Source organism: Maylandia zebra, linkage group LG16, assembly GCF_041146795.1.
Source record: "Maylandia zebra isolate NMK-2024a linkage group LG16, Mzebra_GT3a, whole genome shotgun sequence".
In the NCBI taxonomy this organism is placed as follows: domain Eukaryota; kingdom Metazoa; phylum Chordata; class Actinopteri; order Cichliformes; family Cichlidae; genus Maylandia; species Maylandia zebra.
The window spans coordinates 13,319,281-13,341,570 of record NC_135182.1 but is presented as its reverse complement, the minus strand read 5'-3'; the positions used below and the strand labels follow the sequence as shown (position 1 = coordinate 13,341,570).

At 40.0% G+C, this 22,290-nt stretch overlaps 3 protein-coding genes across 4 annotated transcripts; all 3 read left to right on the top strand.

Moving 5' to 3' along the window:
- The first annotated feature begins 71 nt into the window (after positions 1-71).
- upf3a (UPF3A regulator of nonsense mediated mRNA decay) lies at positions 72-5,327 on the top strand. Of its 2 annotated transcripts, none has more exons than XM_004567957.2 (10): positions 72-267; positions 968-1,074; positions 1,165-1,271; positions 1,504-1,602; positions 1,759-1,869; positions 1,967-2,022; positions 2,101-2,259; positions 2,363-2,496; positions 2,870-3,158; positions 4,025-5,327. In XM_004567957.2, exons 1-10 carry the CDS (start codon positions 127-129, stop codon positions 4,211-4,213), a joined length of 1,392 nt encoding a protein of 463 aa, XP_004568014.2. In that variant the 5' UTR covers positions 72-126; the 3' UTR covers positions 4,214-5,327. The 2 variants fall into 2 exon arrangements, with proteins under 2 accessions (XP_004568014.2, XP_004568013.2); XM_004567956.2 differs by having other exon boundaries at positions 2,870-3,170.
- A 222-nt stretch (positions 5,328-5,549) lies between these two features.
- p2ry8 (P2Y receptor family member 8) lies at positions 5,550-10,298 on the top strand. Its single transcript, XM_004567955.3, has 3 exons — positions 5,550-6,440; positions 8,067-8,380; positions 8,724-10,298. Exons 2-3 carry the CDS (start codon positions 8,094-8,096, stop codon positions 9,421-9,423), a joined length of 987 nt encoding a protein of 328 aa, XP_004568012.1. The 5' UTR covers positions 5,550-6,440; positions 8,067-8,093; the 3' UTR covers positions 9,424-10,298.
- A 4,294-nt stretch (positions 10,299-14,592) lies between these two features.
- Positions 14,593-21,162, top strand: asmtl (acetylserotonin O-methyltransferase-like). The gene is made up of 15 exons (XM_004567954.4): positions 14,593-14,695; positions 15,391-15,501; positions 16,074-16,205; positions 16,294-16,341; positions 16,436-16,500; positions 16,590-16,654; positions 16,871-16,979; positions 17,281-17,608; positions 17,679-17,876; positions 19,276-19,438; positions 19,545-19,735; positions 19,814-19,946; positions 20,032-20,172; positions 20,310-20,432; positions 20,832-21,162. The coding sequence occupies exons 1-15, from the start codon at positions 14,642-14,644 to the stop codon at positions 21,035-21,037; spliced, it is 2,067 nt and encodes a 688-aa protein (XP_004568011.2). The 5' UTR covers positions 14,593-14,641; the 3' UTR covers positions 21,038-21,162.
- The last annotated feature ends 1,128 nt before the right edge of the window (positions 21,163-22,290 follow it).

Sequence of the window (22,290 nt, the reverse complement as noted above, 5' to 3'; positions counted from 1 at the left end):
GCCTGTTCTTTCGGCCTTCGGGATATCAAAGCTGTCTTTTCCAGCCTCTGTCCGCTCGCGACATCACTGTATTCTCGCGAGCACTCGGTGGCTTAACGCGGGCGAAGAGAAGGGAGATGGAGAGAGATGCGGTCTGAAAAGGACCAGATGACCGTGGGCAAGGAGAAAAGCGTCGTCGAGATACAGTTTAGGGACATCCCAAGAGAGCAGGAAAACACTTCCGGCAACCCTAAGCAGAAAGAAGAGAAGAAAGAGGTGTTTACAAAGGTGGGTAGCTGAGCTTTTGAACCGTGTCGCATTGTTTACGCTGCTTGGGGGGGCCGTCATGGAGGAGACGCGGAGGGATCGTTTCAGCACCGCGGACAGCGACGAGAGTTTGAGGCAGTGGATTCACGACGATCCCGTGGATTCACCCACTTACAGCCTCCTCTCAGCTTACATGTCACGTTTAAGTCTGATTTCATTTCATGTAACGACTCTTCACGTTGGTATTTTATGATGACATTCCCATGTAACGTTCAACGGAATGCAGAATACGACTGCTGGCGATTCTCAAAACTGTCTCCGATACACTTCTTGTTTTCAGCATGCATGCCCAGTAACCCCACTTTTAGGCCTTAATATCATTCCCGTGTTCTTTGAATGTAAGAATTGCTGCAGCAGACACTCAGTAATTGTTTAGTGTGTTGGCTCCCATCACTGCTAATGTTTTATTACATCGCTATATCGTGTTTGAGCCTGTTTAAATTCTTTGTTGAGTTAATATTTTCATAGTTTCAATGACTGCGCATTTGCCTCAAGTAGCTCTTTGGTGTCAAGTTTTGAACAACATGAGTTTATATGGAGGGGGTTTTTGGGGTATGTATATGTTGTGCCTTTGTAAAGTTGATGGATTTATTTATCTTACTGTATTTCTGTGTAAAACAAATGTTAAATAAAAATAACAAACATGCAAACATGCTTATAGGTGGTGATTCGAAGGCTCCCACCCAACCTGTCAAAGGAGCAGCTAGAAGAGCAATTGAGTCCACTTCCATCTTATGACTACTTTGAGTTTTTCCCAGCAGATCAAAGGTATCAATATTTTCTGAACTAGGTGATTAAAAGTTCTGTTTTCTTACAAATGTAATTATGAAATTTTGGGATGCCATTTTCTCTTCACAGTCTGTACCCCCACCTGTTCTCCAGAGCGTATATCAATTTTAAAAACCCTGAGGATATCCTGCTGTTTAGGGACCGATTTGATGGCTATGTCTTCATAGACAACAAAGGTACTTCTTGCCTGCTTTTAACACATTTTAACTTTATTGTCGCTGCATCACTGTTGGCACACAGGGCCACATTATCCTGCTATGTTAAATGCAAATAAAAGCATGTTTGCTTTACGGTTACAGGATAATCTTTATGGGCAAAGAGGTCACTTTAAAACTTTTGTTGCCATTGTTACTATCTGATAGCTAGTCTGTCAGTGATGGGCTGCTTTCTGTTTCAATATTTATTCAGGCCAAGAGTATCCTGCAGTCGTAGAGTTTGCTCCCTTTCAAAAGATTTCGAAGAAGAAGCTAAAGAAAAAAGATGCCAAAGCTGGGAGCATTGAAGAAGGTAAAATACATTAGAGTCTGTCCTGCTCTAAAGCTGTCCTAAATACAGTTTGTCATTCTTACATGGGTTTAGGATGTTCAGAGAATCAAAAGTGTTTAAATAGGACACATTTAGGTCAGAACTTGTTAATTTAGTATCTGTTCCATTCTGGGTCAGATCCAGAATATAAGCGGTTCTTGGAGAATTACTCCTGTGACGACGAGAAGTCTATGGCCAACCCTGAGACACTGCTAGGAGAGATAGAGGCCAAGACCAGAGAGCTCATAGGTACAGTAAAATATCTTCATGTGTCCATCTGCCTACTAATAGCGTACCACAGATTTTTATATATTGATTAACTGATTCTATTGTTTCTTGATTTTAGCCAAACGGACGACACCGCTGCTGGAGTACATCAAAAATAAGAAAATTGAGAAACAGGTAGGAAGGCGAAGCTATCTCCAAAGTGTTTTTGAAATGTGAAACATCTATTTCAAGCTGTCCCATCTTCCTCGACAGAGAATAAGAGAGGAGAAGAGAGAGGAGAGAAGAAGAAGAGAGCTTGAAAAGAAGCGGCAAAGGGAGGAGGAAAAGAGAAAGCGGCGGGAGGAGGAGAGACGCAAGCGAAAAGAGGCAGAAAAGCAGAAGAAATTGTCTGACAAAGACATTAAAATTAAGGTAGCCAGTCAGCATAAAAATGTCATTAAATAACCATTGTTGTTTAGATCATGCAGTGGCGTGTAGACATGGAGTTTTTTCTGTATTATTTGTGCTCCTTCAGCTCCTTAAGAAAAGTGACCGGGATGATGATGTGGATTCAGACCGAATGAAGGACAAGAGTGACACTGGAGAGACAGACAGAGGCAAATGGGAGAAAACTGGAGGACAAATAAAGTCAAAGGACCCCAAAGACAAGTAAGGACTGTGAAATCATTCAGACATGTTGACTGGTTTTGATTTTGGCTGACAGAATTAGATCACTACTAGTTAAAATACGGCACCCCTATGGACAGTTTTCAGACATATATATGTACCAAAACATAAATCAATACCGTAAATATTTTGATTGCATTTAACATAACATATTAGCCGCAATATTTTATGTATTCTAAAGGACAATCATTGATCTTTGTAGCATTAATATACAGTTAATAATTACAAATTGTATTGCAGAAAAACCAAAAAATACTTTTAAAAACCTTCCATGATGTCTTATAATGCAAATCTTTTGCAACTAGCATCCTGGTGTCTAACCTGGTGTTTCTGCAATCTATATTCTGACCACTAGAGGTCAGCCTGAGAGTGACAAGGAGCAGCGAGAACAGCATGGGCGCAGGCAGAGAGATAAGGATCACCGTGGGAAAGATGAAGAGAGGAAACGACAGAGGCATCACTATGAGTTTGACAAGTTCATGCGGCGGAAGGATGAGACCAAATGGGGGAAGGGCTACTGCCAGGACCGAGCAAAGAAAGAAGGACACCATCATGGCTATTCCTACTGTCCTGACAGTGGAGACAAGATAGGAAAGGAGGAGAGAGAGGACCTGGGTAACAGGAAGGAACGCCTCCGAAACAAGGTGAGCGAGAAGGTGAGCATGAGAATGGGGAGAAGGCGATCGCTGATTGTTTCATCACTAATTTGTTCATCTGTGTAGACTTGTTTCAGATATTGATTTATGTGTGACTGTCTCCATCTGATAGTAGGCCAGCTTATGTTTCTTCCAAGCAGGCCTGTGAAAACACTATTAAATGCATCATAAACAAAGATATCATCAGTGGGTTTTTCAACTTTTTTTTTTGCTCCTGCCAGACTCTCAGACCTGTGAAACCCACACTGTTGTTTGAAGGCTGTCAGTTTCACAGCTTCATTTGTGTTTAGAGCTAGGTGTCAGTTAGTGTAGCCTCAGGCTTCAAGCAGAGATGATGCCAGCAGCTGTAAATTCACTACTTATTTTTGTTTGCTTTTGTTCTTTTTCAGCCACACGGTTTTCAACCCCCAAAATAACAATTTTTAATACCCTATTATTTGAAGCAATTTACCAGATTCTGTGCAACTCCCACTGGAATCACAAAATACTTCAGTAAATGGTAAATGGCCTGTATTTATATAGCGCTTTACTAGTCCCTAAGGACCCCAAAGCGCTTTACATATCTAGTCATCCACCCATTCACACACACATTCACACACTTCAGTAGAGCTTTATATGCAGCAGTTTCACCCAAAAGAACTGTGAACTTGCTTTGTTGTGTATGAATAAGCAGATCCCTTTTAGAAATTGAATGAATGGTATTTAACCTTGGAGATAGTTACTGCAATCACCCATAGTGTGCACTATTGTAATCACAAATTGCAAGTAACCACACATAGTAGGTAGGCTCAGTGTAATCAAGTTGCTACTATATAGCGTATCTCCCATGTCCCTGCGCTCTTTTCTCCCTGCAGGACCGTCCAGCCATGCAGCTCTATCAGCCAGGTGCACGCAACCGGAAGCGCATGAGCTCGGCAGGCAAAGGCTACGACTGCATCCCTGTGGGCCACTCGCCTGAATCCAGGACGGAGCACTGTTATGAGGTTGCGACCATGGCAACGGGGCTGGAGAAAGGTTTTGAGAAAAGTAAAGATGAGCAGTGAGCAGTGTGGACGCTTTAAGGGGTAAAAACGAGTTAATTATTCATCCTTCACCTAAGTTGGTGGTGACAGATTCGACTGGTTATCACTGAGCTTTCAAGATGAATATACCCCGCTGAGAAAGAAAAATCACTTCAAAAGCAGCCTAGTAGTAATTTTTCTGTGTGTTAGGTGTGATGAAATTCAGAGATTTGGGTGTTGGTCAGGATTCTGTTTTGGGGTTTTTTTGCCTGCTCGAGCATGAAGACTTGGAGGAAAGAATACCAGAATGATAGCACAACAGTGAAACAAATCTTTTTTTGTTTTATGCCCTGCTCTTCCTGTGTTCTCATTCAGAGATTGGCGCTATAGCTGCTACTGAAACTGCTCTGCTAGCTACTTTCAACTTCATCAGCACTTGAGCCAGTTATGTGTCATTCTGTGTAGTGATAATATTGAAGTGTGATCCCTGTGGGAGGCAGCTAATTGGCAGCATCCATCAGTAGTTTACTTGTGAGACCATTGCCTCATCCTCTGCATCCTCTATAGTTCTCAGATCATGTATATTTTATAATGCTCTTATAGATTTTATGTAAACTAAGAATATTGCAACTAGAACGTATAGAAAATGGATGTAAACAATGCCAGGCAGGAAATTTTGTGTGTGTTGTTGTGTGTAAAAGCGAGCGAATGAGGGGAAATGTTCCATTTTACTTGCGTGTCTTAAATTTGGTCCATCCTATTTTTCAGGCGTCTCTGTCTCTACAACAGAGATCCTGTTTTTGCGTGTGAGCCAAGCTTTGTACTTGATCACCCAGGAGCCAGGAAGAACACATTCTCTACATTTCTATAAAGTATTTCCTAGAAATAAATTATGTAAAATTGCAAAGTATGGCACCAATGGGTGACCACTATTAATTTTTTATGCTCTTTGCATGGTTTTCTAATAAAGCCATCAACTAAATGTAATGGGGAAGCTACAAATATTCATTTAAAAAGCCTTATATTTTTGTTTTTGTTTTTGCACGTGTCCCAACATGGAAACTGACAGTGTTTAAACATGTAATACCTCTTGGATCATTTTGTTGTTGCTTTAATTTTCCATAAGTGTGATAAAATAAAAAGACTAAACCGTTAATTTTTTCTGTTAGTGTGGTTGTCTAACAGTTTGGGTGAAGCCAGATTTACCTGTGCATAATATGCATTAACAGTTGCTAGTTATGAGTCATTACTGTTTGCATATGAATATAGTTGGTATTCGGTCGTTGCAGGAAGAGTAAAGTTGGTGAAGTGAGACTGTTGAAGGCTGGGTCGCAAGTGACATTGAAGAAAAGTTGCTCATGCATTTTGTTTTTGCTCTTTCTTCAGAATATCCTCACAGACACAGTTTGTCATCTTTCCCCCAGATAAAGCAGAAGTATCATAATCAACAGGAAACCAGCAGAATAAGAGCACACATGTACATGTGCGAAAAACATGCATTCTCACTCACAAGACTCTTAACAACTGTAATATCACATTCGTGGGTATATGTTCACACTTTCATATAGGTGTTGAAGGTGGCAGTTGGTATTTCCTCAGACCTAAAAACTCTCTCACGATCCCTCTTTATAGTCTTTAGTCCTTAAACTTTGTTATTTTTGCTCAGTTTTTGTTCAAATTTATCCCCCCTCCTCCTCCTCGCCACACACTGGCATACATGTCACAGGTTTTACTTTATGCCTTCTCTCTTCTTTATAATCTCACTTAATGAGCAAAAGCGAAAGAGACACTATGACACTCTGGGAACTCCCAAAGACTTTAAGAAGTTTACTATAAATCTGTACACAAACATAGTGGGTTTTTACATTTCCAGTCTCATTTCTTAGAAGCTCTCAGTAGAGTTCGGTCACACAATGTTTTACTAAATAACCGATTACACAGGAGCGCCATAGCTGAAGTTATTATGGCGAACATGGGAAGGAATAAGACGAGCATGTGGGGGAACGTGGCAAGTAAACGTGTGCTCATAAGCTTGAGGTGAGTCACACATGTCTGCCTTGTTGCAAGTAATTTCCAAGACTGAATCTAATGGGTGGCCGTTAGTGCAGTTGGTAGGATAAAGATTGTCACATGATCCATTTCCTGCGATTCTGGCACCGTAAGTTGAAACCCCCATTTCCTCAGCAGCCTTTCTTAGTCACAATATCTGTAACCCATCTATAACTGACACTCAGATGCCAACTTGTGGCTTCAGCGTGTGTTCGCAAAGGTGAGTTCTCAGCTCTTGTATACAATACGCATTATTTCCCAGTGTGTTACTGAATAAAGACGAGCCCAGTTGTTATTGTTATTATTTTAGATGGTTTGTATTCATTTTTACCTTTTCACTAATAGTAGATTCAACATGATGTTTTGTTTTGTTTGTTTTTTAAATACATGTGCTTTAGTTAAAAGTTAAAAAAGGAAACGATTACGACAGCGTTGAGGCGACAACAGTTTGAACAAATTTCATGAGAGGCAATGTGAGTGAGTTTATGTAATGTTAAAATATAATTCTGAAGAACACATTAGTAAAAATGTGCCTTTATAGTGGTATGAGAAATAGTTTTCAGGAAATGAAAAAGGGTAAGTTACCAAAATGGTGTTGTCGTCACTAACAGTAACAGCGATGAAGTAATAACGTAATTCCCATGGCTTAAAACTGAAAGAAACTTTCAATGACTCAAAGTTGGTGGTCTGTAGATTTCACCTTTCTTTGTAATGTGGTAACTTTGTTCACCACGATTGCCATGCGGGCCATGGCGCGTGAGGAAAAAGTGCTTGTATTCACTGCTTTTGCTGTAGCGTTCATCGTCTCGCAGTTTCAGTTTACGGTTTTAAGCCTTTTAAGGATATTGTTTGCTACAGGTTACAAATCAGCTCCCCAGAGCATTTCACAAGATTGAAAAAAATAAGCCATAGCAACAGTTGGCACTCTGCACCACAAATCATGCATACCTTTTTCCTGTGTGAAAACTCCACCCGACACATGTGCTGCTCGCACGCGAACATCAACACAGAAATAGATTCCTGGAATAAGGGCAAAGGTATTTGTTTCACACCTTGAGATCAATCATTCGTGTTTCTGCAGCAAAATACTGTTTGTAACAGCACTTCAGACAGGATGAGAGGGTTTTTTTCTTCCCTCAGTCATTTATATTGATGTATGAGAAATGCAGGACATCAAGATGTGCTGCAAGCTGTCAGTGCAAACAATCCCTCCAACTGTACTTTAAATTGTGTATGCAATGTTACACTAGTGCTAAGTTTAGTTGATTTTAACACTTTTGTCACCAGGACAGTTCTGCACTGATTTATTTCTTTTCTCTTTTTTTAGTTGTGCTGTGATTTTCATTTGAGTTAAGATTGTGTTTACACTTTCATTGTTGGGAACAAGTGATGTGGTTTCCAATGCTTGTGTGGGCGAGAGCAGTGTCGGTGTTTATCCATTCGGTGTGCTCATCCATGGCTGCTGTTCAGATGTTAACAAAAAGCTGTTATCATGTAACCAAACAGGGTACAGCACAAAGGAATGGTGAAATGGAGTCATTAATTAAGCTTGGTTACTTTGGCCGGGTACATTAAATTTACATGACTTACTCAAATGTAAATATTTCACACTCAAAATTTAAAAAAGATTTCTGACTTGCCGTTGTAATATTAGAGGCTACTTTCAGCTGCTTGATTTTTTATTTCTTTTTTTATTAAGCGATTGGTGTGCATGCTTGTTTAGGTAAATCCAACATATATATTTTTAGAGTGTAAATAACATTTCTTTACTTCCACCAGTATATTGTGAAAAAACTGACTTGTCTTCTGTGAACCTCACAAGGCTTTTCTGAACCCTTGCACACAGGTGACGAGAGACCGCTCGCTTTCAAACATGAAGGTGAATTCCAGCAAACTAGACAACGCCACGATAAACTTTCTGCAGAATTCTGGCGCCGCCATCTCTATCTCTATTTTGTACATATTCATCACCGGCATTAACTTGGTGGGAAATGGCTTGTCCATGTGGCTTCTCCTCTTCCGTACCTCTCCCAAGTCTCCTTCCATCATCTTCATGATAAATCTTACCCTTACCGACATGGCTCTCGGTGCTGCTCTGCCCTTTCAGATCTCCTACCAGCTCCAAGGATATCAATGGAATCTAGGACCAAACATGTGCAGGTACTTTTTATTAAACTCGGACATTAATGGGACAGGGGGATTATTGATTAATCTGCAGAAAAAACTTGCGTTGAAGACAACAAAGTTATATAGATATATCAAGGTATATATATACATGTGCCACAGCTTTTCTTCTATTACACTGATTTTATACAGATATTTCAAGGGAGACAGAGCGTGACAGTCTTGATGCTATGACAGTGAAAGTAGTCACATCTTTAAATAGAAAATATACGAAAGTGTAGTCGAGATTCACTTCATTTTCCTGAACCTGTTACTGATTATTTTTTTACTTCAGCCAGCAATTAAACAGAAAACGTTTTTTCTTTCTTCCCATTTACAGTTTTGTGACCCTTGTTTTCTACTCCAATATGTACTGCTCCATCCTTACAATGATGGCCATCGGTATCGACCGCTATCTGGGCATTGTCAGGCCCATGCTGTTCAGGCGGATCAGGAAGAAGAGACTGATCGCTTTTATCAGCTGCTTCGTCATGTGGGGTTTGGTCCTGAGCACTCTGTATCCACTGATGACGACAGACCTGACCTATCGCGTTCCTCAGCTTAACATTACAACCTGTTTTGATATACTGAAGACAGAAATGCTTCCATCCATGGCGGCCTGGGCAGCCTTCCTCTTCAGCATGGTCTTCGTTCTCTTTCTCTTTCCGTTCTGTGTGACATCATTCTGCTACATCAGTGTCATACGCAAGCTGGCCAGTGATTCAAAGACATCCCAGAAAAAGAGAGCAATCCGTCTGGCAGTCATTGTTCTCTTAGTCTTCACATTCTGCTTTGGTCCAAACAACATCCTCCTGCTGATACATAGCGTGCTGAGACTCTACTATAAGAAGTCTATCTACACAGCCTACAAGCTGTCTCTGTGCTTCAGCTGTCTAAATAGCTGCCTCGACCCATTCATTTACTACTTTGCATGTAAGGACTTCAGACAAAAGCTGAGAGAGATAATACATCTGCAGAGTTTGAGCAGTGGAGATTCTATGAAGATGGAAAATAAAGAGACTTTGTACTCTGCGCAGTGAGGTCAAGAATGAGCACAGAGAAAGGTGTTTTTGAAACCACAATCACCACAGCATAGAGCGAGAATGGGTCAAAGGGGAAGAAAGACTTCAGAAAGGAAGTCAGAGCGGGTTACTCTGAGTCAGAGAAGCTCTTTGTCTTGAGTCAAATCTCAAAATCATTTGTGCCAGTTGGGGTTTTTTTGTTTGTTTTTTCTTTGTGTGTGTGTATAACAGAATAAATGAACATGAAGAGCAGCTGTGTGTCTTGGGTAACTAGTTATCATCCCTGCATTAGCTTTCTATTTATTTTAAAGAATCCATCACCTCATTACAAAGCACATTTGTCATAGGTGGAAAACCCTGTTTCCCCTTATTATTTCTGATCTGACTTTAACAAATGCAGGATTTGTTAAGTGGATTTTCCAAGCCAGACAGAAATCTGATCATGAGCTGGAATAATCCCAATCCACAAAAGACAGACCCCCACAATCACTCGGGCACAAAGAGTTTCTGGCAAAAGCCTGGTGCCACAACCCACAGGACACCCCAGGGGTCCCTTGTCCTTGTGCCACTGCATCAGAAGTGGTTTGGCTGACTGATAGGGATCTACACAATCTTATGCAGGTAGTTTTAATGATGTAGCTTATATGTATATATCTATATTTTAACAAACATTCATATAACAGTTGTTTTTAGAATATATGTAGCATGTGCAATTATGTAGCATAAATCAAATATGTTGTATGAGCCGCACTGTTTTTGACTTTGTAACAATGTATCTCATTATTTTTTTTAAATACCTTCTCTCTGTACTGTGTGTGTATATATATACACACACGTGTGTCTATGTATATATATATAGACACACGTGTGTGTGTGTGTGTGTGTGTGTATATATATGTATATATATATATATATACACATGTGTGTCTCAGTTTCTTCCATAATATAAATAAAATTGTTATTATTATTACTATTACTTCTTTTATTATTAGTAGTAGCAAGGCTGGACTGGCCGCTCCTGATTTTTCGTTTTAATGGGCCGATGGGGTTTTATTTCTTTTCTTTTTTTTTAATGGTATAAATGAATGGTGGTGGATTGGCCAGTTGGTCATGATCGACTCTGGGCTGGACCAATTACAGCCGAGGAGGTCGAACTTTAAAGTTGAGGTGAGAAGGAACGCGATTTGTCCCGTACTACTTCAGCTAGAAAGTTACTAATTCAATCATGAAACTGATCAGTGATCAGCTGATCGGCTTTTCTCTCTGCGCCAGAAAGAGGAAACCAGCGGAGGTCGCATTAAACAACAGCAGCACGTTGAAGCTTGATCAGCTGTTGTTAGCATTTATTTAATATTAATTTCTAGTATCAGCTGATGTTTGCTGGAGCCACAGCTGTAAAAGCTGCTGGTCATGATGTCTGTTTGGATATGTGGTGAGAGGGAAACATGAAGATGAAACCAGGAGATGTCCTTACTGAATCATCACAGATGAACAGGTGATGGAGAAACAGGTTTACATTTTAGGTTGAAGGGAAGTTATGAACTGTTGCTGAGAGACAAATAACACCAGGATCCTTTGTAGCTGACAGCTGGTAACTGTGCAGGGACGGGTCTAGCAAAGTTTTGCCAGGGGGGCAGGTAGGGCATTAACAGGGAAAGGTGGGCACAAAGAAATACTTTTCTTTCTTATTCTTATGTCTAGCTTTTATTAAATATTTATCTGAATCTTACAACTAAAGTTTTCATCTGATTTAAAATGTATAAAAATCCATTATTGTATTCAGTAAGTATTAAGGTTAGCATATACCCTAGTAAGTTATAGGGCTTTGGAGCGTGATGTCACGGGAGGGGGCGTGGCCACGATTTTTGGTCGAGCCGCCATCTTAGTAGGCCAAACAAAGGGCTACAGGGGCGAAAGCACACGGGAACATCAGCTATGGCTCGTACTTGCTATGTTGTCGGTTGCAATGTTAGATCGCACGATCGAGAAGGGAATAAGCTGGAAAATGGGCTCTCTTTTTATCGTTTCCCCTCCTGAAAGCAACATGAGGGATCTCATGTATCTGATGTTACCAAACGTGAACATCAGGCTTGGTTGGCAGCGGTGAGATGAGCTGATATCGAGTTCTCTGCCATCATTTTTTGTTGGTGTGCTCCCGACATTTTCATTCAAATTCTAAAGAAATTCATATTGCTCTTTATAGGCTTTTAGTTTTAATTTCAATGCGCTGAGGTCATAGAAAATTAGAACAAACATCTTAATGTGTGATGCAGCAGAACTGTGTTCTGTTTATGGAGTAGCTTATCGGTGACAACTTCTCCAGAGTAGTGAGTGGAATTTGCCTTTTTTTTCGGACGGTGTGTTTATCTTTTCTTCTAGAGGAATTTTTGGGGCAGCTGCTGAGGAGAAGTCAATGTTATGTGCAACCTCTGGCTGTATCTTGGTCATATGGTCAACGTACTCACAACGTGGAGGCTCAAAAGCGGCCAACTCTTGTACCCAACCGTTTGTGAATTAGATGTGCGCCTCCAGGGATTTATAATTCCGAAAATGATTCGCGGTGTATGCACTGACTCCACAGACAAGGTACGAGAAGGTATCAGGGTAGGACAATGGCGGTAGGTCTTCAGGGTTTCTACTCCACTGCCGTATTTCATACGGGTCCACATTACCAGTGCACGCTATTTTTTCCAAGTACCGTCTCTTGGCGTCCGGGCGCAATCTGTCTCGATACAGTCCTTTGACTTTTGAGCTGATTTTGAGCATGGTTCTGGAAGTCGTCCTTCCAACACAGTGTGCTTGTTTTGATTCGTGGCCTTCTCAAATGGCGCCGCGCTCCCACAATGCATTGCGGCGTTACGTCAACTCCAAAGCCCTATCTGGTCGTTAAGTCTGACGTCACTAGCCGTGTCTGGGCCTAAACTCCGCTGCAGGTCCATATATCAAACGATCACTATGGCATTACTGAGAGTTGAAAAACTGTCTAAAGTCTGTCATCTTTAATAAAATGATCAGCGTTCTGCTCTACCAGGTGTAACAATTGAGTTTAACATCCAGGCATCCATGAAAACGGAATTTATGACATTTAACGGAGTTAGAAGTTAGCAGGAAGTTAGCTCGCTAGCTTCTATCTAAATACAATATAGCATGTCCTGACTGCGGGGTTTTGGAAACAAATTAAAACGTACAGCTCTGCTATCACTTCCAACATTAGTGAAGACAGGAAACTAAACAGCAGTGAGGTTTGTAGGGTTACTGAAGTTTGGCTAGCTGGTATATAATGATGTGCTACGTGACCGCTAGCGACACAGCATAATATAAACAAGCTAACTTTTTTTCCACTCGATAAAAGTTAAGTTAACGTGAGTGTTCTCGGTGGTCAGGAACAAATGTAATCGCATGGCAGGATGCTGTAAAAGGACCAAACTTCAGCCAGGAGAACAACTGAGATAATCCATCCATAATACGAGGTTAGTCATTCATATACTACTGCATGGGCTGGGCTGTAGTTACATCCTAAGGTTTTAAAAACTGAGCTTAAATAAATGATTAGCGGTAATAAAAGCCGAGGGAGGTCAACAGTGATCACTGACTGTTTTAGGAGCTTTTTGAGATTAAATAGAAGAAAATACATAACATTAAACATGTTAACAACACAAAAGCCATATTAAACGCAGACTACTTTAGGCCCGGAAGTAGGATTCATCATGTCATCACTTAAGGACCGGATTGTATTCTTTCCTTTGGAAAGGTACCATCTGTGCAATCTGCAATTCTGTTGAAGAAAGATGTTGAATCTATTTGATTACTGGAGAAAAATAATAGATTTCTATGCATTTGTTTTATATGTGCATTCAATTAAAATTGGTTTTGTCAATTAAGCATCTTGAGGCTCTGCTCTGGGGGAGTGGTTCCCTATTTTTTTTCTTTTCTTTTTTTCCTGGGAGTTGGCAACCCTATTAGTTAGGTATATGCAGTGTTGGTCAAGTTACTTGAAAAAAGTAATCAGTAACTAATTACTGATTACTTCCCCAAAAAGTAATCCAGTTACTTTACTGATTACTTATTTTCAAAAGTAATTAATTACTTAGTTACTTAGCTACTTTTTAAAAACACGATTTACAACCTGAATAGGTGATAAAGCGATAGATCTGTCAGCCCAATTCTACTTTTTCTGCATAATCCATCATACAAAATGTAATCAAATGGAAAAGTCTCTTTTTTTAAACTTGTTTTATCAGTTTTAATCTTTTAACTTTATGCATCAAGCAAAAATTAAATTATATGCAACATTCTCTGGCTTGAAGAAAGTAGTTTAACATTTAAACCTATTTTCTGCACGTTCCAGCACATAAAATAAAATATTTTTTGTGTTTACACTCAGTCTTTCAAATAGATGCAAGTAAAACACAGCAGAATATAAATAAAATCAAAGACTAGCGGTCCTGTTGCTCTATTTTCACCTGTAAAGCAGGAGTGAGGTAGGCGAGGTGTGCTCTGATGCAGGTGTGCGCAGCGGTCAGGTGAAGAATCCGCGAGTTTCTCTGTGAATTTCCCATTACATCATTGTGCACTCGGAGCTTGTTTAGGGGTTTTTTCGGTGTAAAAAGAAGTTTTCTTCCCACGCACAATGGACACTAATGTTTTTGTCACTTTTTATGGAATCAAACTCAAAGTAAGGTCAGTACTTCCACGTTTTAAACGCTGCACGCTCATACTCTCTCCGTACTCGATATATGATCCATTGTTGATCTACACACAGCTGTTGTCACAAACGTCGCACTCGCTTACGTCACTGTCATGAGACATTCTTGCAAAAAAATCACGGTTTTAGTAACGCAGTAACGCAGCGTTCCTACAGGAAAGTAACGGTAATCGAATTACCGTTTTTGCAATAGTAATCCCTTACTTTACTGTAATCAGATTACAGTAACGCGTTACTGCCCATCTCTGGGTATATGTAATTATAAATTAGGTTGTTTTATATTTTTGCTAAGTACTGTTTAGAATACCAGAATTGGGAAGATGGTGTAGGTTTAAGTTTATTATAAAGGCTTTATGACTTTTCCTATAATGCCATGGTGGGCCGGTCACTAGTCAAAATGCCTAGGCTGTTTTTTTTTTTTTTTTGTCCCAGTCCAGCCCTGAGTAGCAGTAGTCGTAAGTAGTAGCAGTAGTTTACTGGTGGAACTGGTGTGCGTTTCTTCGAGACGCCTACTTTATTACGTCATCACGCATGCGTCGTGACGCAGCATGCGGGTCCTGCCGTCAGTTTCCCCGAGTTGTACAGGTAAGAAGGACAGCTGCTATATACATGTACTATAGTATAATAGTGAACACATGAGAGATTTTAACCATGTCACTTTGGGGTGAACTTGGTCGCCAAACGTTGCAGTAACATTTTGTTCACTCGTGGTTAATTTTTTTCCTCTTTCTTCTCGCTCCGCAGCTTTAAACGCCGCAAACTAGCACAAGTTAGCTCAAATGAATTAGTGTTGCTAACAGCAGAGTAATTAAAGCAGATCTTTAGTGTTGTGAACTGTGTTCGTCGAGTTTCATAACGCTGTCAATGTCTTACTTGTGTAAAATATACCTGTTGTGTAATGCTATGCTACTTACGCCCGATGCTTCCTGAAATATGAAGTTGTCTTTATTTGCTGACTTTATGCAATAAATTATTTGCTAAGATTTTATGCAACTGAGTGGGGATTTCTCTAAAGTGCTCACTGTATTCTTTAAGGTCATTGTTAATTGTGCGTGAACACAATACATCCTCGTGTTATATATGCTCAGAGGCGAGAATTGTTCTTTCTTTAAATCTTAAAATACAGTTTACAAACACAAGTTGGATCCTGTAAAATACATAAATAATATATTTTTTTAAAATATCAGAGCTAATTTCATGTTATGATAAAATTAGCTCTGATATAAGGGAGCCGCAGAGGACACATCTGTAATGTTTAACTCTGTTCACCTTGTTGGCAGTTCGACCTAAAGGCCACCATGGTGCTGAACCCAGTCATTTCCAAGCTTGCTGGTAAACTGGTTGTGCTGGCCAGCGCTTCTCCTAGAAGACTTGAGATTCTCCGCAGTGCAGTATGCGTTTTCCTGATTATTCCCTTGTTATTCCTTATTATTCCGTATATTCACAGAATGTAGTTTGAGTTTGCACAATAGGACTGAGTGTAAATGTGTAAAACCCTAGTAGGTAAAAAATCATCTCATCATCATCCCTAGCATGTAGTCTGGTTCATTATAATGGGTGAAATAGAAGGAAAAAGGGAGAAGACATTTGATTTTTAAGTTCTTTAAAACATGGCAGTTTTATGGTGTTGGTTAAAAATTAGCAGTTGTATTAAAGTATAAAAAGCAGACAAATCCACATTAAGAGAGCAGATTTACAGAGCAAAATTTAGAAAAAATAACAGAGTTCAAATCAATCATTGGGTACAAATTTATTTATTTGACACAGCTAGAAAAGCCATGTCAAATAAAAACATGTATAGCTAGTTCACTGAAGGAACTACTTTAAACTTAATTTAAAGGATTATTGATTTAAGAAACCCATACTGACTGGATTTTTCATAGGTTGGTAAATCTGATAAGAGTGGCGTAAGTCCTATTAAATATAACAAGTGTTTTGTTTGCTTTGCCCTCTTATCTGTCAGGGTTTACGTTTCGAGGTTGTGCCGTCCTGGTTTAAGGAAACCCTCGATAAAGGGCTTTTCAAAGCACCTCATGAGTATGCTGTTGAGACAGCCAAGCAAAAGGCCCTGGAGGTAGCCAGGAGGATGCCCTTTGTAAGATAAGCTACTTTTTTATGACAAATAATAGAATTTATTCAGTCAGATGTCATCACTGAGAACACTTTGTCTTGATTTACTTTAGAAACACCTGAAGACTCCAGATATAGTTATTGGGGCTGACACAATTGTGGTAAGACAGAAAAAAGCACAAAAGCAAATGCATTTTCTTAATGGCTACTGTAAAGTTTTTCTTTATTCACTCTAGCCAACTGTTTATTTCACAGACTGTAGATGGCATGATTCTGGAGAAACCAGTGGACAAACATGATGCTTATAGGATGCTGTCAAGGTCTGTGTCAATGGGAAACATTCAGAGTTAACATTAAAAAACCATAAAATGGAAAAAGATATCATGGTGATTTTGTCTTTCTCTTCCAGTTTGAGTGGTAAAGAGCACAGTGTGTTCACTGGTGTAGCTATTGTCCTCTGCCATGAAAAAGAAAGTAAGTACAGACTCAGAAACTGTCACACTTGTACTTTATTTTTCTGTAAAATGAAAGAAATTCAGAAAGAAGCAGTTCCCTATTACAGATCACTAGCACAGATGTTTTAAGCAAAAATAGTAAGAGAAACATTTCTGCCATAAATATGTAGAAGACATTTATTGGGCAATTCTGTCTTGCGACTCTTTTTTTCATTTCTTCAATGCTGCCTTCAAGATGAAGAAGTCGATTACCAGCTGGTAGATTTCTACGAAGAAACTAAAGTGAAGTTTGCTGATCTCTCAGAAGATATGCTATGGGAGTACATCAATAGTGGTGAGCCCATGTAAGTGTGATCTTTTTAACTTTTCACATTTGTAACAGTTATTGTTGACTCTTTCTAAGTATTCGATCAATGGAGGTCATTTAACTGCTTGTGAGTTTCATGAACTTGTTGCTTTTTGGACTTTGATGCCTGATTTTGTTCCAGCTGTGTTTGCCTTGTCCCATTTGACACGAGTCAGCAAACTATGACAATTCTGCTCAGTTCAGAAATAGTGTGAAACTGTTGCAGAATGCATCCAGTAAACAGCTGATCATTTACAGTATGTGTTTGTACAAGTGAAACCTTTCTGTGTGTGTCTCAGGGACAAGGCTGGTGGCTATGGTATTCAGGCTCTGGGTGGCATGCTGGTCGAGTATGTCCATGGAGACTTTCTCAATGTTGTGGGTTTTCCCCTCAACCACTTCTGCAAACAGCTAGACCTTATTTACAATTTTTGTACTTCCTCTTTGAAAAGCACGTCTACCCTTCCAAGCTGCAGCGACAATCTTCCCATCTCAGTACCCACCCAGCCCCCCTCCAGCTCACAAGCTCTGCCCAGCCACAACTCATCCGTTCGCAGACCAAGCAGCCCCTGTGACATTCAAAGACTCCACACCCAGATCACCCCCACAGCCAGTCCTGCCCTTAAGGTTTGTTTTTATAACTCTATAACAAAAATCTGTCGCCTTTTGACACTATTTATAGAAAATCTTCCCATAGGTAAAAAGAGAAGACAGTGAAAGTGAAAGTTCACAGACATTGGTCAATAGCACGTCTAAACATACAGACAACAGGAAGGTCAAGCTTCATGACAATGCAACATTACCATCGATAACAAGGAGAGGGCAGGTGACTGAACCTACAAGAGGAGACTTGGAGCGAATCTGTGAACTGATGGATGGATTCAAAGCCTCAAAGGTAATCAGTGCCTTTGTATAAAAAAAAAAAAGTCCTTTCTGTAAAAGACCTGTTACAGAAAAAATGTCAACTTTATGCGTTTGTTCTTTGTGTAGTTGGCTTCCACAAGATGTAATGAGTAACGTAGCTCAGCTTAAAACCTTGAGTTGTCTTGAGTTAACTGCATCCAAAGCTCACTATTTTTGCAAAATAAAGCTTCCACTCTATACAAGCAAATCAGTGAAACCAATCTGCGGTGGTTTTGCACAGAGACATGTGCTGACATATTTCTTGATACGTTTATGTGACTTCCTGTGTACCCTGCAAGTTGCCTGTGAAGCTTAAGGTGACCACAAATCTTGAGGACACAGATTTAAGCAAATAATAAATACAGGTTTGTGCAAAATATTGAGCTAAAACACATTTCTGGGTTTTCGACGTTAAAAGAAGGGAATTAAAAACCTTTTGGTAAACAAAACTGGAACAATTGCATTTAAAGTTTGATATGTAGTGCAATACATTCACATGTGCAGAGTGTTTCCTGTGGTACCAGTTCCCACACATCACTAAATCTCAGTCTTTCCACCCACATATTTGTATTTAACAGCGGGCAAGTTGCTCTTCTTCCATTAAATGCTGCTTATTTTAGTTTCTTCCAGATAAACATTTGGTGGTTGCTGTCAAAAATCTCAGTTTGAATAGTCCAGCTTTTCAAATGACTGTCTTACCCAGATGTTGCTTTAGTTGCTTACGAGACTGTCAGGCTAAAGTTCACAAGTTTCCACTTTGAGAAGGTGGCACTGCACAGTAGAAGATTACTGCTGTGTTTGCTAAATCTGTTTGTGAAAGTCATTGTCAGTAGAAAGGAGAAGTTCCTCTCAGGTCCTGAACTGCTTTGGCTTACGCCTATCAAATCAAGCGAGGCTTTCTAAGTCCTGAATATTCTGAATGATTGTGGTAAAATGTGAAAAAATAGAAAAAGTGATCACAATAACACCTTAAGTTATAGTTATCAAACCTTTACAGGCAATCATAATGTGTTATTTAATGCGTGGTATAAATCCAGTTCATTCATCCATAACTATGAGCTGGATGTGGGAAACATCAGCAAACTCTGTTTACTTTTTTTACATTTAGCACACAGATTGTTGCTGATCTTGTTGTCTGTCTCTAAAGAAAATAAAGTAAATAATGAACTAGAGAACAATAGTTTTTAGTTGAGATGGTAGCTCACTGGTATGCAGCTGTAGTGGAATACAGTAAATCATGCACTTTGCTATGAATAGAAATGTTTGTGTTACTATTTGAAGAACCAGGAAGCATATGCTTTTCGTTAACAACAATCTCACATCAACATAAAAGGGGAAAAAAAGCTAACTTTGTTTCTGCATTCCCTTCTACTTTTCCAAAAACATTGCAGGCACTTTTTACAGCATCCAAGTTGTGTTTGTTTGACCTGCTACATAGCCGGCCTGGGCTGGATGCAGCACAGGTGGCCCAGGAGATCAAAGCATCTGCAAAGGGGACCGAATGTCTGCTGGAAGCCTGTGTATCTCTGGGATTGTTGAAGAGTATAGAGAAAGGTTAGCCAGCTCTCTTATTAATTGCATCATGATATTTTTCCCTTGCCTTCAGCAGCAGGCATTTAATACTTAATTTGGAAATATCTTGCTGTCACTCTGTTGTTAGCATGCCAAAAGCCAGTGTATGAGAACGCAGATCTGGCCACAGATTTTCTGAGGTCAGATGCCCCGTGTTCACTGCATGGCTACCTCCAGCACTGTAACGAAACCATGTGGCCACTTTTCTCCCACCTTGAGAGTGCTGTGCAGGAGGGCACCAGCCAGCGTGAGAAGGCCTTTAGCAAGCAAATGCTTCAGGTGGCTATCTCTGATTTCTGTGTCATATATCTGCGGTGCTGGTGAGAGCATATTCAAACTCACCTTCTCTCTTTAAAGGAAACTTCCTCCAGCAGTCGGGAAGGCAAACTGAGATTCATGAAGGCCATGCACAACATTGCAAAAATTACAGGGAAAACCATAGCAACGGCATTTGACCTCTCCACCTATAAGTCAGCCTGTGATCTCGGAGGTAAGAAAAGAATGCAAAACGTTACAGCTTGTCACTGAATATGAAACCACTGCTCTACATCTTTTGTCTTAATTCACTGTCTCAGGGTGCACCGGTGCCTTGGCTTATGAATTCGCTGAAGCTCATCCTGGATTGTCTGTAACAGTGTTTGACTTACCTGCTGTTGTCGAGTTGAATGAATTTTTCCATCCACAGCACCCAGACAACAGGGTATCATTTGTAGCAGGTCAGTTGTTTTGTGACACTGAAAATTGTGACTGAAAGATTGTTTGGATCATATTAGACAGAGTGACAAATATGCCAACAAATTCCGCTCAATCTGTGATTAATTTGAGGGCTTTTTTTCACTTTCTTTATGATCAGGAGACTTTTTAAAAGACGAATTACCCAAAGCAGACTTGTATATCCTGGCGAGGATTCTTCATGACCTGCCTGATGAGAAAGTGCATATACTGCTGAGTAAAATCGCAGATGCATGCACAGCAGGTTTGTAAAGCTATATTCACTCATATGAGTACTTATCTTTACTGAACAGTGAATGTCAGCCAAACATCGCTTCAAACAGAAAGCATATTGTTAATGCTGAGTATAATATTCTCATTCTTCAAAAGCTCTTTTTCTGCAGATGCTTGAAACTGATTTGACCGATTGATTCTCATGCTGTGCTAAAACGATAGGTGCTGGTTAGTTTGGGTTTAACAATGTCTTTGTTCTGAACCGCTGTTGCAAAGAGCTCAGTGTTGAAAAAGACGAAGGCTTAAAGCCAAGTCAGAGTGCTGCCTTGCTTATGCAATACTTTTTTGTGGAAACATAATGTAAAGAGCGAAAAGGGAGTACAAATCTGTTCTCTGATGTTCTGTGTCTGCTTATGTTTCATGTTGCTAGGCTGTGGACTCCTGCTAAGCGAGATCTTCCTGGATGAAGACAGAAGGGGCCCCAGTCGTGGGCTGCTGCAGGCCCTTAGCATGAGCGAGGGGAAACAGAGGAGCGCAACTGAATATAGCCTGCTTTTGAAGAGCCACGGTTTCATCACAGCGCATATCAGACATACAGACAACCTCCTGGATGCCATGCTGTGCATCAAAGCTTAACACTACATGCACAGTATACATTGTGGTGTATGCTGTAGGTAACCGTTGCCAAAATCAGGACTGTTTTTTTGTGGTTCTTTAAAACAAGCTAGCTGATAACCAATAAAAGACGTCTTTGTTTTAAAGTGTTTCATGTGTGCTCTTTACACACTTATAATCCTGAATGTGTTTTAAATTCTCACCTGTAAGATCGCTGAATTGTTGAGAAACACGGAGGTCTGTGTTACCCTAAAGCTTTCATAACCATTAACATGCATTTAAACTTTGCAAACAAATCATTGTGGCTTTCAATCATTTTACCACAATACACGGGGGCTTTGTTCGTGTTTGTTTGCTTGAAGAAGCACTGGCATGTAGAAATGGTGATACCACATTAAAAAAAACAAAAATATCCGGTTCATGAAAATGTCAAGCTTTAAACATGGGTTAAAAAAAGTATTTAATTTTTTAAACCTGGTTAGGGTGGAGCTAATTCAGAGTATGTTGAATACAACAGGATTTGTTGTGTTATAAAATATATTTTATGCTATTGTGTGGAGTAGAGAAACCGTGGCTGCCAGTTTGAGCCTGCTACTTCTTTGGTATAATGCATTAGAGCCCTTATAAATTACTACTAAAATAAAGGTATCCTTTGCAAACCCTTGAAAAATAAGTCTCTTTTTGGTGGCAGTTATTCTGTAAAATGCACCACACCCCGATCACAAGGTCCAGCAAGCCAGCAGACATCAGATCTGACAGGCAGTACAAGTTAATCCTAATACAAGCCATATTTTGTGTTTGCCAGTTTCATCCATGCTTCAAGGCTTGGGCAGTCTTTTTTAACTGGCCTTCTGGTGGCGCACCCACTGGTTTGAAATGTTGGCAGGGAGTAGCCACTCAGGTCAAATGTCATTAGAAGCCTGCACCAGTCTGCAGCTTTATAATGAGGAAAATAGTCTGTAGCGCTGCCTACGTATGTGGTTTTTTTTTTTGTTGCAGTGAAAGGAAAAGCAGTACCTCATATCATCTTGCTTGGACTGAAATCCGTGTGAATGGTCTTCATTGTCTTGGAGTGTTCGGTGTGGAGCTGCCATACCAAAAAAAATTTGGGGTGTTGTCAGCTGGATGATGGCTGCGGGTGGAGCGTGTGCATCTGACCTCTGAAGTGTCACATCCTGATGATGTCTGGATAAAATGGTGGGAGATGATTAAAGAAGAAACGATAATGTCTAAGTGGGATGTCATTTTCGTAAACAGATGGATTTCCCCCAGCG